The sequence below is a fragment of the Panthera pardus genome, unplaced genomic scaffold, assembly GCF_024362965.1.
Source record: "Panthera pardus isolate Hobbes unplaced genomic scaffold, ASM2436296v1 HiC_scaffold_10, whole genome shotgun sequence".
NCBI lineage: Eukaryota > Metazoa > Chordata > Mammalia > Carnivora > Felidae > Panthera > Panthera pardus.
In genome coordinates this window covers 70,114,553-70,128,268 of record NW_026526655.1, presented here as the reverse complement: position 1 = coordinate 70,128,268, position 13,716 = coordinate 70,114,553, and the positions used below count along the sequence as shown (strand labels likewise).

The following is a 13,716-nucleotide window of genomic DNA, read 5'->3' as shown; positions in this document are numbered from 1 at the left end:
GCAAGCAGAGGTGAGGAAGAGCGGGATCCATGTGGGAATGAGGAGCGTATAGGAAAATCCGGAGAACGATGCAGGATGAAACGGTAGATTAAAATCCATCATCCTAGCGGGGGAGGGCTGGCCCAAGAGGAAACGCCTTGGTGGCTGATGTTCATCGAGGGAAGTTAGGGTAGGTGGCGTGGACTTCCCTGGACGTCAGAGTTTGGACTTGACCCTGTGCTTCTAGGTTCAAAGACTGTTCAGAACGGGATTTTTAAAATGAACTTTTGACTTAACATCCAGCAGATTCTAGAGTCAGGGTTAGGGTCCTGGACAGTACACCTCGGTTCCAGGAGTTTTTAGTACTTTGGGATATTTTGGAAAACCCTTCAGCAACCCAGCAAATATGCCATACCGTAAGCGTCCTGGTCAAGTTACGGACAAGAAAACTCCAGATGGAAAATGAGAGAAGTGATGGAGACATGCGATTTTTGTAAGAATTGTTTTTCTTCAAAAAGTTCTTACATTAAATCAGGCAAGGTTTTCAGGTTCATATTGGGTAATCTAAAGAACACAATGTCCAGTAAAGACTTGAACAGTTAATAATAGTGCTGAGGGGAAAAGGGACTACAAAATAACCATAAATTCAAGATAACCTGAAGAGTAAGAGATATACGAGAAAACGTCCTAAGAGCCAAAGGGGATGTCAGTCCACCAGAAGAAGAGTACAGATTTCCTAGTAAATGGATATATAGGGGCAACGACATTCCAGGCATAAGGAACAGAACAGGGAAAAGTCCAGAAATATTCAGAGAGCAGTGACCATTGCAAGCGAACTAGACCACTGTGAGAAGGAGGCTGACCACGTGGTTAAAGACTGAGGGTTGGATTCAGTTGAGTCACACAAAAGATCCATGAAAGTGTTGTATGTGAGAACGTGAGGATTAATCTCACACCTCTTTGTGGTATAGACTGGAGTGTAGAAAGACAAGCGAAGGGGACACCAATTGGGTTATTATTACAAAAGCAGGTAGTCATGTGACAGCAGCAAAGTGGTGCCGAAGAAAGGAAAGGATGTCTACAGCAGCTTATCGGATGTGGAGGAGACAGAATGGGAAGAACTGAGTCCAAAGTATTAGGAGGGACAACCAGTGGAAATGGGGACAACCTGACTATGGGACCGCTTTGCAGTGGAAGATGATTTGTGCATGTCACATTACAGGTCGTCACTTTCCTATCTCGACCGAAAAACAGATGAAAACACACACGCAGGCCCAGACACAGCCACACGCTCCTCCCTGCACGGCCTCTGCCTTGAGCCTTCACAAATAAAGCACAAAGGGAGAAAACTAAACTGTGTATACTTAAGTTGCAAAACTCGACATTTTATTTGAGTTTTATTGTGTTTTGACCACACGGATTCAGAATCTATAGCAATGGCGGCGCCTTACGGAAACATACAAATACCGCTCAGAAGCCCGTGTACAGAGACTTGTGGCACAGATGAGAAATCTTGGTAACTTACTCCTCTTTTTGTTTTTCTTGCTTTTTAATTCACTGTCCTGAGAAGAGTTTTGAATTTCCCTCAGAGAACGTAAACACGAGATGATTTACTTTGTCATCTGCAAGTTTTGGCGTTTTCAACAAACGTGACAGATAGACCGAGGAAAGTTTTGGAAGGGCCCAAGTGCCACACAGGTCCCTAGACTTAGGCTAGCACTCCTGGCGACACCAGTGTGGCACCAGGGACAGTGCTCTGGCTCCGCCATGGCATCCACACTAGCACAGGCTGCTGCCAATGAGCATTGCTTCCGGGCCACATTCTAAATGCTACAGCTTGTCTGAAGAGCAACCTTCCCACTTGTCTCCCATCAGCCAGCCATGTTGGATGCTATTCAGTAATGTGGGTTCAAGGGCTTTGCAGGGCGTTGCCCAACTGTACCTACTCGTCACCTGTTTTACTCAAACCTGGTTCGAACAAACTGTACATAGTTGGTATGAAGAAGAAAATCATAGGCTTGTACGTACATCTTAATTATGATAATACCATAGACATTTTAATATATAGCTAAAGGTTTAGAGAGTCTTCTGGGCTCTAAAGGAATATGTTGAATTTGACATGTTTTCTAAATGAAATTTTTATAATTAAAGTAATTATCTGGTGTTGCTTTGTATTTCCAAATGAATGCATATTGTGACCTATATAGCATACGATAAAGACTGTAATTATGCAGAATATAGTAGGGGAAGCTATTGGAGTATCTCTAAACCACCTGTGTTATTTCTTTTTAACAAGAATTTTGTTGGAAATAAAAAATATATATTTTCTAGAATAGATACACTTAAAAATGTTCTTAAACAACTTATAAATAGGTTATAAAATGGATCTGGTTTCTCATCTCTTACCTTGTAATAGTCAAGGTTGTCTTGTGGAGTCGGCAAACCCATGTAACGTTCTGTATACACTGAATCTGTGATGAAAAAGAATTCAAAATGCTTAATTCACACAATAAAACTTTTCTTCCTTTTATTGAGTTACTTTATGTGCTTTCACATGTCTTAACTTGTGCACAGGTCTACAGTATCCCCCTCAGGAGTGTCTCCTCAAGATCATTTTTATTGGGTGTGTTAATACAACCAGACACACCTGCTCAGAATCACGTTTTTTCCACACTTAGCCAGAACCAATGAGGGCAGAGGGAGATCAAACTAGATGATCTAAAACCCAACCAATAAGCCATCTGCAGAAAAATCAGATGTGAAGTGCTACAAGGTAAGGGCTCTTTACATTATCATCTGATCCTCTCAAAGAATCTAAGTTAGAAAGTCACTTAATGCCTCAACTGTCTGGAGTTTTTGATCTTGACACAAGCATATACCTTAATTTCCTTTTGGAAACCCCTTATAATGTTCACTTACTCGTTGCTTACTTAAATCATATTTTTTTTTGGCAGGTTAAAATTCACTATAATTAAAACAAAGAATTCAGGTATCATTTATTTGCTATATTTCCCTGTATTATGTCAGTTACTCCAACACAATGCACGTCAAACATTCATTTTCTCTCATTTTGTGGTGAGCCCTCAATTTTGGTATTATAACAGTTGTATACTGTGAAATAGATTGCATTAATATCTGCTGAAATGATGTAAGCTCTTTTATCTATAAATATGGTTGAAAACAGGGTGCATATATATATACACGACACTCAACACACACACCCACACACACACACAGGACAACAACTACCTCAGGTAACATTCTAACCTTTTTTAAATGACTGGCACTGTAGATTTAAAAATTATATTGATAATGAGTGTTAGTTACTCCACATGTGTTCTTTATGTTTTTCCTATGGAGATCAAAATATTGTCCTCCAAAATAAATAATGGCAACATTTTATCATTTTGATTAAAAGGAATACAGGCTATACGTAATTTTACATATCTAGAGGACACTAATATAGAAAATATAATATTTTAAAGATGTTTTAAAATATAAGATCTTCATAAAATGTTCATATATTTTAACATTTAAATATGAATAATTTAGGTTGTACATGTGATGGAGGGGAAATAGTCTTTAAGAACAAAATAAATTTTTCCTCAAACAGCAGAAGACTTCAGTTCTTCTTGTCCTAGAACATAATGACCCTTTTTTATTATGTTAATCAGGTTTACATGTGTGAGAAGTTCTGAAATTTTAATGAGTATATTTTAAATGCATAATACAGTTGTAAACTTCTACAAATACATCTTTGAAATACCATTTACGTATTCCTTCTATCTGATCTTTGAATAAAATTGTTCAAATTAATACATATGTAAGAATTCTAGAATGTTCCTACGTCTAGAAAGTTGGGTTGGTCCATATACGTTTAATGAAGCTCTCTTCTTATTAGACTTCTAAACTCATAAAGATTGCTTCTATTATTTTATTGGCCACCAGAGGTCTCCAAAAACAGGCTAAGCAACAGAACAATTAGCATCAAATAGGAAAGGTTTCTACGAAAACAAAACCATTTGTATATGGACTAAGTTGTAACTATGCTTTCCATTTTTTTAACATAAAGATAGCAATATTTTATTTATTTATGTATTTATTATTTATTTATCTTCAATAAGATAAATCTCTTGACTTGGGCTTTAAAAAAGGGCTTTCCACAAGATTGGTACTACCATATATTGGGGCCAAAAATATTTAATAAGCATATTTGTTACCAATGAGTCTATCACATAAAGGATTTGAGATGGGGTCTGAAGAGGTGCAGGAAAATAATTCATCTTCTCACCACCTACCTAGTGTTCCAGTGCTCACTCCCTCCCCTTTGGGAATTATGATGCCTTCTATAATTATTTTCTGAATGATGAAAAGGAGATCCTAGAGTGGCTTTCATTAACTTAGAGACAGTGGGAAAAAGACAAACCCCCTAGGAATTTCCCTGTCCCTGTTCTCCTTTTCCCGCCTAAAGAGCCCTACTTATATCTGACCTTTACTGGAAGAAAAAGAAATACATGCTTCTTTTATTCTGCTATTATGTGAAGCCCCCAAATTCAAAGCAGAATAAAGATAAGGAAGGGTTTATCTGCAGAAATGTAGCATTAGGGATGTTTTGAAATTTGGAAAACAGTATTTATTGATAAGTAAATGTGTAGATATCAAATAATACCACCCAGGCTTTTGATATTAATAGCAGAATAAGGGAGACCATTTGATTTTAGATATCCATAAAGTACATCTACGATGAATCAGCTTATTTCCTGTAGAAACATTGAAACTCAAAAAAGAATGGTTTTGTCATCGAAATTTTAAGGTCAACATTCCGTATCTTTTGGTACCTGATAGTAATTACATACCATAATACTCCCACCGTGAGACAGGCGCCACGGCTATTCCACACTTGAACACACCACTGCCTGCTCCCAGGACCATTGAGGTTACGTACCCTCCATATGACTAAGGAATGGAAACGGTTATTTTTATGGAGGTAAAGGAATTCAGGACATATGGTAAGCAAGTCACAGTTTCCATATTTCTCACATCTTTATATACTGTTCTTCTTCAGAGATAGAAAGCATGGTAGAGAAGGGCTTAAATTGGCCTTAATTGGACAATATCTAAAGACTACACTTTCAGAGCCCTCATCCCGTTTCTTGATAGGTCTAAGGGGGAAAGGCATCAAAAGTTTGCCGGATACTAATTAAAGAAAACAAAATCAATACACACTAGGTCTTTACTGACTTTGACTCATGAGGAAAATCTCCCTCCTTCCCTGTCTCCTACTCTCCTTCCTCACCATTCTACTTCTTTCTCTCTTTTCCTTACCTCCCTCACCTCCCTCCTTGATCAGAAGAAATAAAGCTGTATGCCCGACCAACAGGGACTCACTGCCTAGAGATCGAAGACATTTTATTTGGATCTTCTTAGATTAAAAATACGTGATTTCCATCTCTAAGTATTTACATGCCAAAGGTAAATTATCATGCTCTGGATTATATTCACCAACTATATGCATACAGATTCATTAACCAAACAACTACTCACCCAGCCCCAAATTGCAATCCGTTTGTCGTCCACAAATCCCATTTTTGAAAATTGTCTAAAATACATGGAAGAAGTCCATGAATTAGCACGGCTTTGTGTGTAGAAACTAAGATAAGTGCACAGATAGGAAACCCTGCCATTTGTTCTCTGTTTCATCCTATTGGAATCTAAGATTAATCACTGCCAGCAATCAAATAAACACCTGAGAAGGATGTCTGTCATTTTAAACTCAAGGGCCAGATGAACAAGGTTTACTTTTGTTGGGGGTCCACAAAAATTTTGTCTGTGTGTGCGTGTGTGTGTGTGTGTGTGTGTGTGTGTGTGTATGATTCACAGAAAACAAATCCTGGCAGTTTTTTTCACAGCTTTATATAAAAATTTGCAGCCCAGATGCACTTTTCTTTACATAATTGAATTTAAATCTCTCCAGATGTTTTTCAGTTTAAGAGAGGATGCCCCCACCATGGAGAGATATAGAGGCATGGAGAACATCTGGGTAGGGCTTAGAAATGTCTCTGGGCCCCCTACCTGAGAACTTAAACACCATTCTCTAAATAAATTCCTTCTTATGGTGGGTGTTGATTAGTTAGCTCAGCACCCATTAAATAGGAAGGAATTTTTCCTTGATGAAGTAAGAAGTCTTTTTGCCACTAAATTGTGTTCAGGATTGGTATTGAGGTAAAGAAACGAGAAAAATGTTTTATGCACCCTCTTCTTAATCTTAGCCTTACATCAAAAGGTAATTTGTTTCCTTTAAGGAGAAATCTAGTGAATGGGACTCTTTTAACTTTGTAGTATTGATGTGGGGTGGGGACCCTTACATTGACCTGTATGTGACTTGGAGAATTTTTGTGTTTTCAATTGTATATATGACTTAGGATGCCCTGAGTTAAGCATTATTAGCAAAAATTAAAAGTAAGTAGTTTTCAACTCATTATATTCTCCCTGTAAACTTTTAAAACTTAGACCACATATATGTATGGAAATGTCCACCAGATCATGAGTGTACAAGTTGATAAGCATTTACGGAAATGAGTATATCCTTAAACTAAGATATAGTGCATTACTATCCCCTGGAAGCCTCTGGGTCATTTCTCCCTTTGCAAAAAGAAAACATTTCGTATTCAGGATTCCAATCTGTACCTGTTTTTGAACTTTATATAAAATGGGTCATGCAGGATATACACCTTTTTGCCTGGCTTCTTTATTCAAAAGCCTGTGAGATTCATCTATGTATGCTGTTCTTTTTAGTCACTGAAATAGTATTCTGTTGTATAAATACATTCTCATTAAGTTTTTACTTTTTATTTGTTTAAAGTTCATTTATTTTGAGAGAGGGAGAGAGAGAGAGAGCACACAAGCGGGGAAGGGGCAAAGAGGAGAGAATCTCAAGTAGGCAGTACCATCAACTCAGAGCCCAAGGCAGGGCTGGAGTTCACTGAACTGTGAGATCATGACCTAAGCTGTGATCAAGAGCTGGCCGCTTAACTGACCGAGCGGCCCAAATGCCCCTCGTTAATTTTTTTAAACTGGAGATGTACATTGTGGACACCCAATTCTGTAATGTTGGATTTGAGAAGCCATGGAAACTCTGCCCTCTCTCACAGAGGATCAATTTGGGTAAACATTTAGATTTAAAATATCACAGCATTACTCCTGAACCAGTTCATCCTCTTTCTAATATAAACCTCCCTTTCTCTCTTTTTTACTTTAAAGGAAAATAGCAAATCATTAACTTTGGTGTAAGAGACTTACGTATACTTATTAAATTTTCTGTCATCTTCTCTTTGGTTGTTCCTTGTTTTTAAAGGCATTTTCTTCCACCCACTTATTCATTCACAGTTTTGCTGCATTTGCTAGTTTATGATTCCACAACATTATTTTAAATCAACCACTTATAATGTCTCCCTAGACATCCATGCAGTTGGTTATAGAACCTCAAAAGACTACATTTCCCATTTACCAGTTGAATGCAGCTGTATGTGAGTTGGGAGACTCACAATTTTTTTTTATACCTAAAATATGGGGTACAGACGCCTACCTTGCAGGGCTGCTGTGCAGTTCTCATGACAATGCAGGCAAAACATTGCCCATGTTACATGTGCATTACATGGTGACCATTATTCATGATTAAAATCTCTCTTAAGCCAGATCATGCCTATCTATGGTCCCGTGACTGGAAAGCACGAGAATGAGATGTGGTTCATACTTAATGAAGCCCTTATAATTGTGAGTGAAGATGGCTTTTGCTCCACAATTTCCCCCAAATGGCGAAGTGACCCTCATCCAGACTGTAAGAGCCACTCCTAGGACTTCATAGCTATCACGTGTAGTGTAGCTTCTTACATTCTAAAGGAACACTGAACTCCTTCACTTGTACTTGACTACAGGGATGGCTCACTTGTTGAGTTAGGTGTTTCCTCAGGAGTGCATTTATCCCTCAGTTTGTCCACGTATTAGTTGAATTTTGAGTCTCTGTTCCTAGAGGGTGGTAGCACATATACCAACTATCTTTCTAGAGTCACACAGAGGAATTTAAGAGCTGTGTCTTCTTTAACCTTTATATAACGTCTATAATGACATACATTTTTACATAAATGTAATTATCTTCATGAAAATACACCCCAAAGATGAAAGGTGCATCCCAAAACACTTCACATTCTTTACACTTTACAACTTGGAAATATAAATTGAGGGAGGAAAATCAGATGATCTTAGAATTCATCTCCTAGTCACTCACCTGGCTGCTTCAATTTGATCTTCAACTTCAAATGTTCCCAGTCTTCTGTTGACTGCGTGCATGATCTTATCTCCTTGGTAACCACTTCCTCTGCCATCAAAGCTAGCTACGATAATGTTTTCTGTGCTTGCAAGGTAAGTAGCCCAGTTGAGTCTGAAGATAGCGTCTGCTTTTTGACTACACGGGCCTGCATATCTGTGAAAAATCCCAAATTGTTAGCCTTTGTGGTTTTTCTGAATCAAATGAGCTTATATTTCTACTCCCTGTGGACAATAAGTATGCATCTTTCCAGATCATGAGCCTGAAATTGTGCCAGCCACCAGGGTGCCCACAATGGTCCCTCTAAAACTTGGCAACATGACTATAATGGCTGTGTGTTTCCTTCAAAGATGCCCATCAGTATTATCTTTGAAGACTGGTATCAAACACAGACTTCACAGGCCAACATTTTCTAAGTCGTGTGTTTCTTGGAAATCAAAGAAATAAAGACTTAACAGTCGGGACAGGGAAAGTGTGTTAGGAGAAATTAATGAGAATGACAATAAATGCAGCTTTGAATATATCCTTCCTCCCTGGCTTACCAACACTTCTCGACTACAAATGTATTTCCTAGGCTGGAACTTCCTTAAGCACCACTTTGGTGTATAATACGCACTGTTTTCCCTGCAACCCCAGATGGGGTTGCACACTAAGGCCACAAATGTGCACGAGTCATTGTGGAATGGGCCAAAGTATGAATGAATGCTACTCCTTAAAACTTCAAAGGAGAAAGAAGTAGACTGTATTGAAAAATGGGCATGTTGTTGTTCAGCATTCTACTTATTAACGTGTTTAACTCCCACTCCCAAACAGCTGGATGCACACTTTCCATTAGCCCTCTCATTTCCATTTGTTAATCAAGACAAGCTCCCGATAGCTTCTTGCATCACATTTAAATATGTCATCTTTTCACGATCTACGAGACTCCTGGACCCAGACCTTCTCCTATACCTCTCCCTCCAAGCCCATTTCTCCTACTGATCTGTTCACTGTCCCCTCCACTACATGCCTTTTCTCATCCTAGTGAAAGAAGTCAAAAGAACTTTGGTTTTAAACAAACATTATAGTACTTTAATTTTAAACTAAATATTGTAACATTCTAACTTTAAAGAGACAAATGCTCTCATGCATTTCTTGGGCAAGTAAACATTTTTTAACAACATGTGAAATGATATTAGATTCAATGATATTAGATATGGTAGAGTAATAGCTTCCCTTAATATTGGTTATGTGTCAAGTTACCTAACCCACTAAGATTAAACAACATTATTTTAAAAAATAGAAAGCAAAGATTTAGACATGTAAGGATGGGAAGAGGAAAATAACTGAAAAAACAGGCAGTAAATTTACCCTGTTTTTTTAAACTTTCCTTATAAAAGAGAGGTCTAATCATTCCTTATTAGGTAGTCAAAGAAGATAAAAATATCACTCTTTTCTAAAGGATCTGTTTTCAGTAGGGGGGCTGAAACCTAAAGCAAACTAGTGTCACTGTAGTCAAAGTAATAAGGCTTACTGAAAATCAAACAGCATCTCTTGAAGTTTAAAATACCTTTTTTCCCTTTCTTTGAGCTTTTTTTTGTTTACATGGAACTGTAAATACAGTGCAACAGGCTGTTGGATATTAACGTCCCTCCCTTCCCCCTCCCCATACAATGGGCGCAATAGAACTCATATAGGTTTGCAAATCACCTGGTGTGCAGCAGGTCCCCAGCACATTTGTTGGTTTGTTTTTGTTTTGTTTTTAATAAAGGAAATGAGACAAGCTAGGACAGGAAGAGTGGCATTGTGGCATCATATGTGAGTTCAGGGCAATTTTAGAAGGACTAAAGTAAAATATATTCCCAGTAATTATCAAAAATATTTTATAAAGATGCCATATTTAGAATTTGCATGAGTTTACATTTACTGCTCAAAGATTTGTGTTTCAGAACTTTCTCTAACACCTGAAGACGTCTGGATTATAATGAATAATTTCCTGTATCACATCGTCTCTTCACCAAAGATGTGAGTGGAAAATACCAGGCAGTGATATTTTGGAAACTAATGGAAAAGAGACCTGATGTCCTAGTGAATCAAAGGCCACCATTCAAGATGTTTGGGGAAACTTGGGGGTAAAGAAATTGTTAATACTATTAATACCTATCTCTTACATGTTAAAATGGGCAAGAGGTAAGGATAAAACTGGGACCTGAAAATTCTTTGAAATTCTCTTGTAGTTCAGAGAAACAGATCAAAACAAAATTATGACAGAAGGGTGTCTACTCTCTCCATTAGAAAGATGGTAGAAAACAAAGATTTGGGGTTGTGATTGCAAAATGGGAGAAGGAAACAGTAAAACTGCTTTACAATGATTCAGGAAGAGAGGAAGGATTTTTTTTTTTTTTTTAACATTTTTCAAATGTTAATTTTCTGTAAACTGCCCTTGGGTAAAAACATGTACAGTGGTTAACTTCCAAATTGTTCCTTCCTCTTGAATACTTACACGTCTATTAGGAGAGGATATTTCTTGGATGTATCAAAATGAGGAGGCAAAATCATCTGATACCAAAATTCTAAACAAACAGAAAGATTAATTAGTAAATTAAGAATAATTATTAGCACATGATCTAGGTCTCTTATCTCTGTCAGTGATAAATCATAGCTAGTAGTCAACAATTTGTTAAATTAGAATTGAGAAAGAAAATGAACTGCTTGGATTCAGCATGTTTTTAAGATATAAAAATATTCTCTTTCAGGTCAGGATACTAGTTAAGATTAAAGCCATAAAGTCTTTCCTAATGTATCTATTAAATACATTGGTGCCTTGTAAAATAAAAGTGCATCTTAGAATTGCTAATGTTTTGTTTTTATGATTCTGTTCTTTGGCATCTGATCTACTTATCTAGTTTGTTTATGGCTTATGTTCTAAGCTTTCCTCCAAAATGTTTTCCTCTTCTTGAATTTCCTTGAAGATGTTTAGGATTTTTAGTTGGCCCCAACTTTATTTTAAAATTCTGATTTAATAACATTTTTGTGATTCTTATTGCCATCCCAGACCGCAAAGCTGAGTTCCCATTTTCAGCTCTGTGTTTCACAGAATGAAATCAGGTTTACACGGCACAGACTGTTGTGAACGTTCTGTATGGTCTGCAGATCTGTTTTATTCTCTGTGCTTGATTTAGCATCAGTTTAATAAAATTTGCCCTAAGTAATGAATTGGTTTCCTTTGCTCCCAAATTCAAGATGATGAGTTAGACTAATAAATGTTAAAGACACACACACAGAGACAGAGACAGAGACAGAGAGAGATGTTTCATATTTTAATCAGATTATTTCCAGCTTCAGTAGATTTAGCTTGAAGGGGAAAAAAATCCATATCTCTAGAGCTGCTTCTTTCTTTCTTTTCTTTCTTTCTTCCTTCCTTCCTTCCTTCCACAGTTATTTCAGTTGATGTAAAAAGAAATGTTTACGAGTAAAATCTTTATATAAATAGATTTCTCTTTAATTTGTTTTTTGCTGATTATTTTATGCCTTCTAAATTTAAGTCTTTATTATTTTTCCATAGAATGTCAAGCTATGTGTTGACCATATTGTTTTCAGTAAGTATGCCAAACCCACCATTTCATCTCTCCTTTGTTTGAATGGGTACTAGTTGATTAGAAGTGTTTTAGCTCCATCATTCTGAAGATGGAGTGTTTTCTTTTGGGGGGGTTCTTTGTAGTCACCAGTCCCACCTCCTTCTGCCCCTCCTCCAAGACCTTGACCCCCACTTCCCCCCAGCCCTCCTTTCCTGGAGTTTGAATGTACAACCACCTCCCAGATGAGGTGGTTGTGGAAGGTGGTTCTGGAAGCTCCAACCTCCCCAGCAGGTTGTCCATCCAATCCTATGGGTTCTCTGAGTCAAAAACTTTCAGGGCCCCCCACTTTTTGTCAAGTCTCCAGTATGCAGTGCCTTCTGCACCAACAGTCGAGGTGGCTCTCCAGAACTCTAAATTCTTGCCCACCATGCCTGATTCAGGAGCCAGCAACACTGGCATCACCTAGGGGCTAATTCCAAACTCTGAACCCTGGGCTCACCCCTCCTTGCTGGATCACAGAGCCACATTAGCAAGGTTCCGGGTGATTCTATGCACATTTCATTTTTGAGTAGCCCCATGCTGAGGAGTTCTTCAGAAGCACCCTCTGTTTTCTGGTGCTTTTCCTGACATTTAATCTTGGATGAATCTTTTCTATTGAATCTTTTTGAATATTTTCTATTATTACCCTATATTACTACCCTATAATATATTATTACCCTATATTATTACCCTATATATTATTACCCTTTTAAAATGTGAAATAAATCAGTCCTGGTGGATTCCCCCATCCCCCACGAGTAATTAGCTCTTAATGGAAAAAAACGAGCAACCAAATAAAAACAACCCGACTGCATTTCCTGCTCAAAGACCCCCCCCCCACCCCCCCAACCCCCATTCTTAGTGGTTTCTGCACATCATCCAGGCTCCCGGCACGGGGACTAGGCTAACTGTGGCAGGGAGAAGGTTAGAAAAATCCAAGATTTCTCTTCCGAATCTGAAGTTTCAGCATTTTACAGCCAACCCTAATTTTTTTATAGTCATCTCAGATATATTTTTTACTTCTTTGGGTTAAAGGCAAAATATATCAGGATATCCTTAAATTAAACGCGCAATTAATACTTTATAGAGCAGAGTTCCTAACAGAATGAAGCTGGGGTATGGGGTAGCAATACTGGTTTTTTTCCAAAGGCTTCCTCTTAACAGAATTAAATTTCACATAGAAGGGTGCTGTATTTGAAAACAAAACAAAAAGTAAAACCAGCAGTTCTCTTGACAGGCTATTTCATAGACAAAATAAACTTAGGTTAGATTTACATATAATATAAAATGTGTATTTTCAGATCAAGTTGTCACGTTTGGAGAGATTTTTATTGGTGTTTCCGTGAGCAGTTCTGTTCTGAAAGAAATTCAACTTACTTGTTTCATTCAAAATAATGAAGTCCAGTTTTTTTGAGGGCATCTGGACCTCCTGCAGCATTTTATCCAAAGCTGAATTGTCTTCCAGGACCCTCAGTTCTAAATAAATATTCGAGACAGCAGTCATTCATTACAATGTGAAGAATATGGATTGTGCAAGGCTGTAATAAGTGGCAATTCACTGATGGACTATGCATTCTTTTTTTAAAATAATTTTTAAAGTTTAGTTATTATTGAGAGAGAGAGAGAGAGAGAGCGCACAAACTGGGAATAGGCAGAGAGAGATGGAGACAGAATCAAAAGCAGGCTCCAGGCTGTGAGCTGTCAGCACAGAGCCCCACATGGGGCTCAAACCCACAGACCTTGAGATCATGACCTTAGCAAAAGTCAAGCACTTAACCTACTGAGCCACTCAGGCACTCCAAGGGACTATGCATTCTT

The 13,716-nt window shown here is 37.8% G+C and overlaps 1 protein-coding gene across 1 annotated transcript in view; it reads right to left on the bottom strand.

The window, feature by feature from the left end:
- DPP4 (dipeptidyl peptidase 4) overlaps nt 1–13,716 on the bottom strand; it is a 78,443-nt gene that overhangs the window by 9,700 nt on the left and 55,027 nt on the right. The window contains exons 18-23 of the mRNA XM_019457695.2: nt 13,276–13,374; nt 10,785–10,854; nt 8,264–8,458; nt 5,524–5,578; nt 4,836–4,935; nt 2,386–2,450 (exon numbers count right to left, since the gene is read on the bottom strand). Of these exons, the coding sequence (XP_019313240.1) occupies nt 2,386–2,450; nt 4,836–4,935; nt 5,524–5,578; nt 8,264–8,458; nt 10,785–10,854; nt 13,276–13,374 (584 nt within the window). The remainder of the gene's footprint in view (nt 1–2,385; nt 2,451–4,835; nt 4,936–5,523; nt 5,579–8,263; nt 8,459–10,784; nt 10,855–13,275; nt 13,375–13,716) is intronic.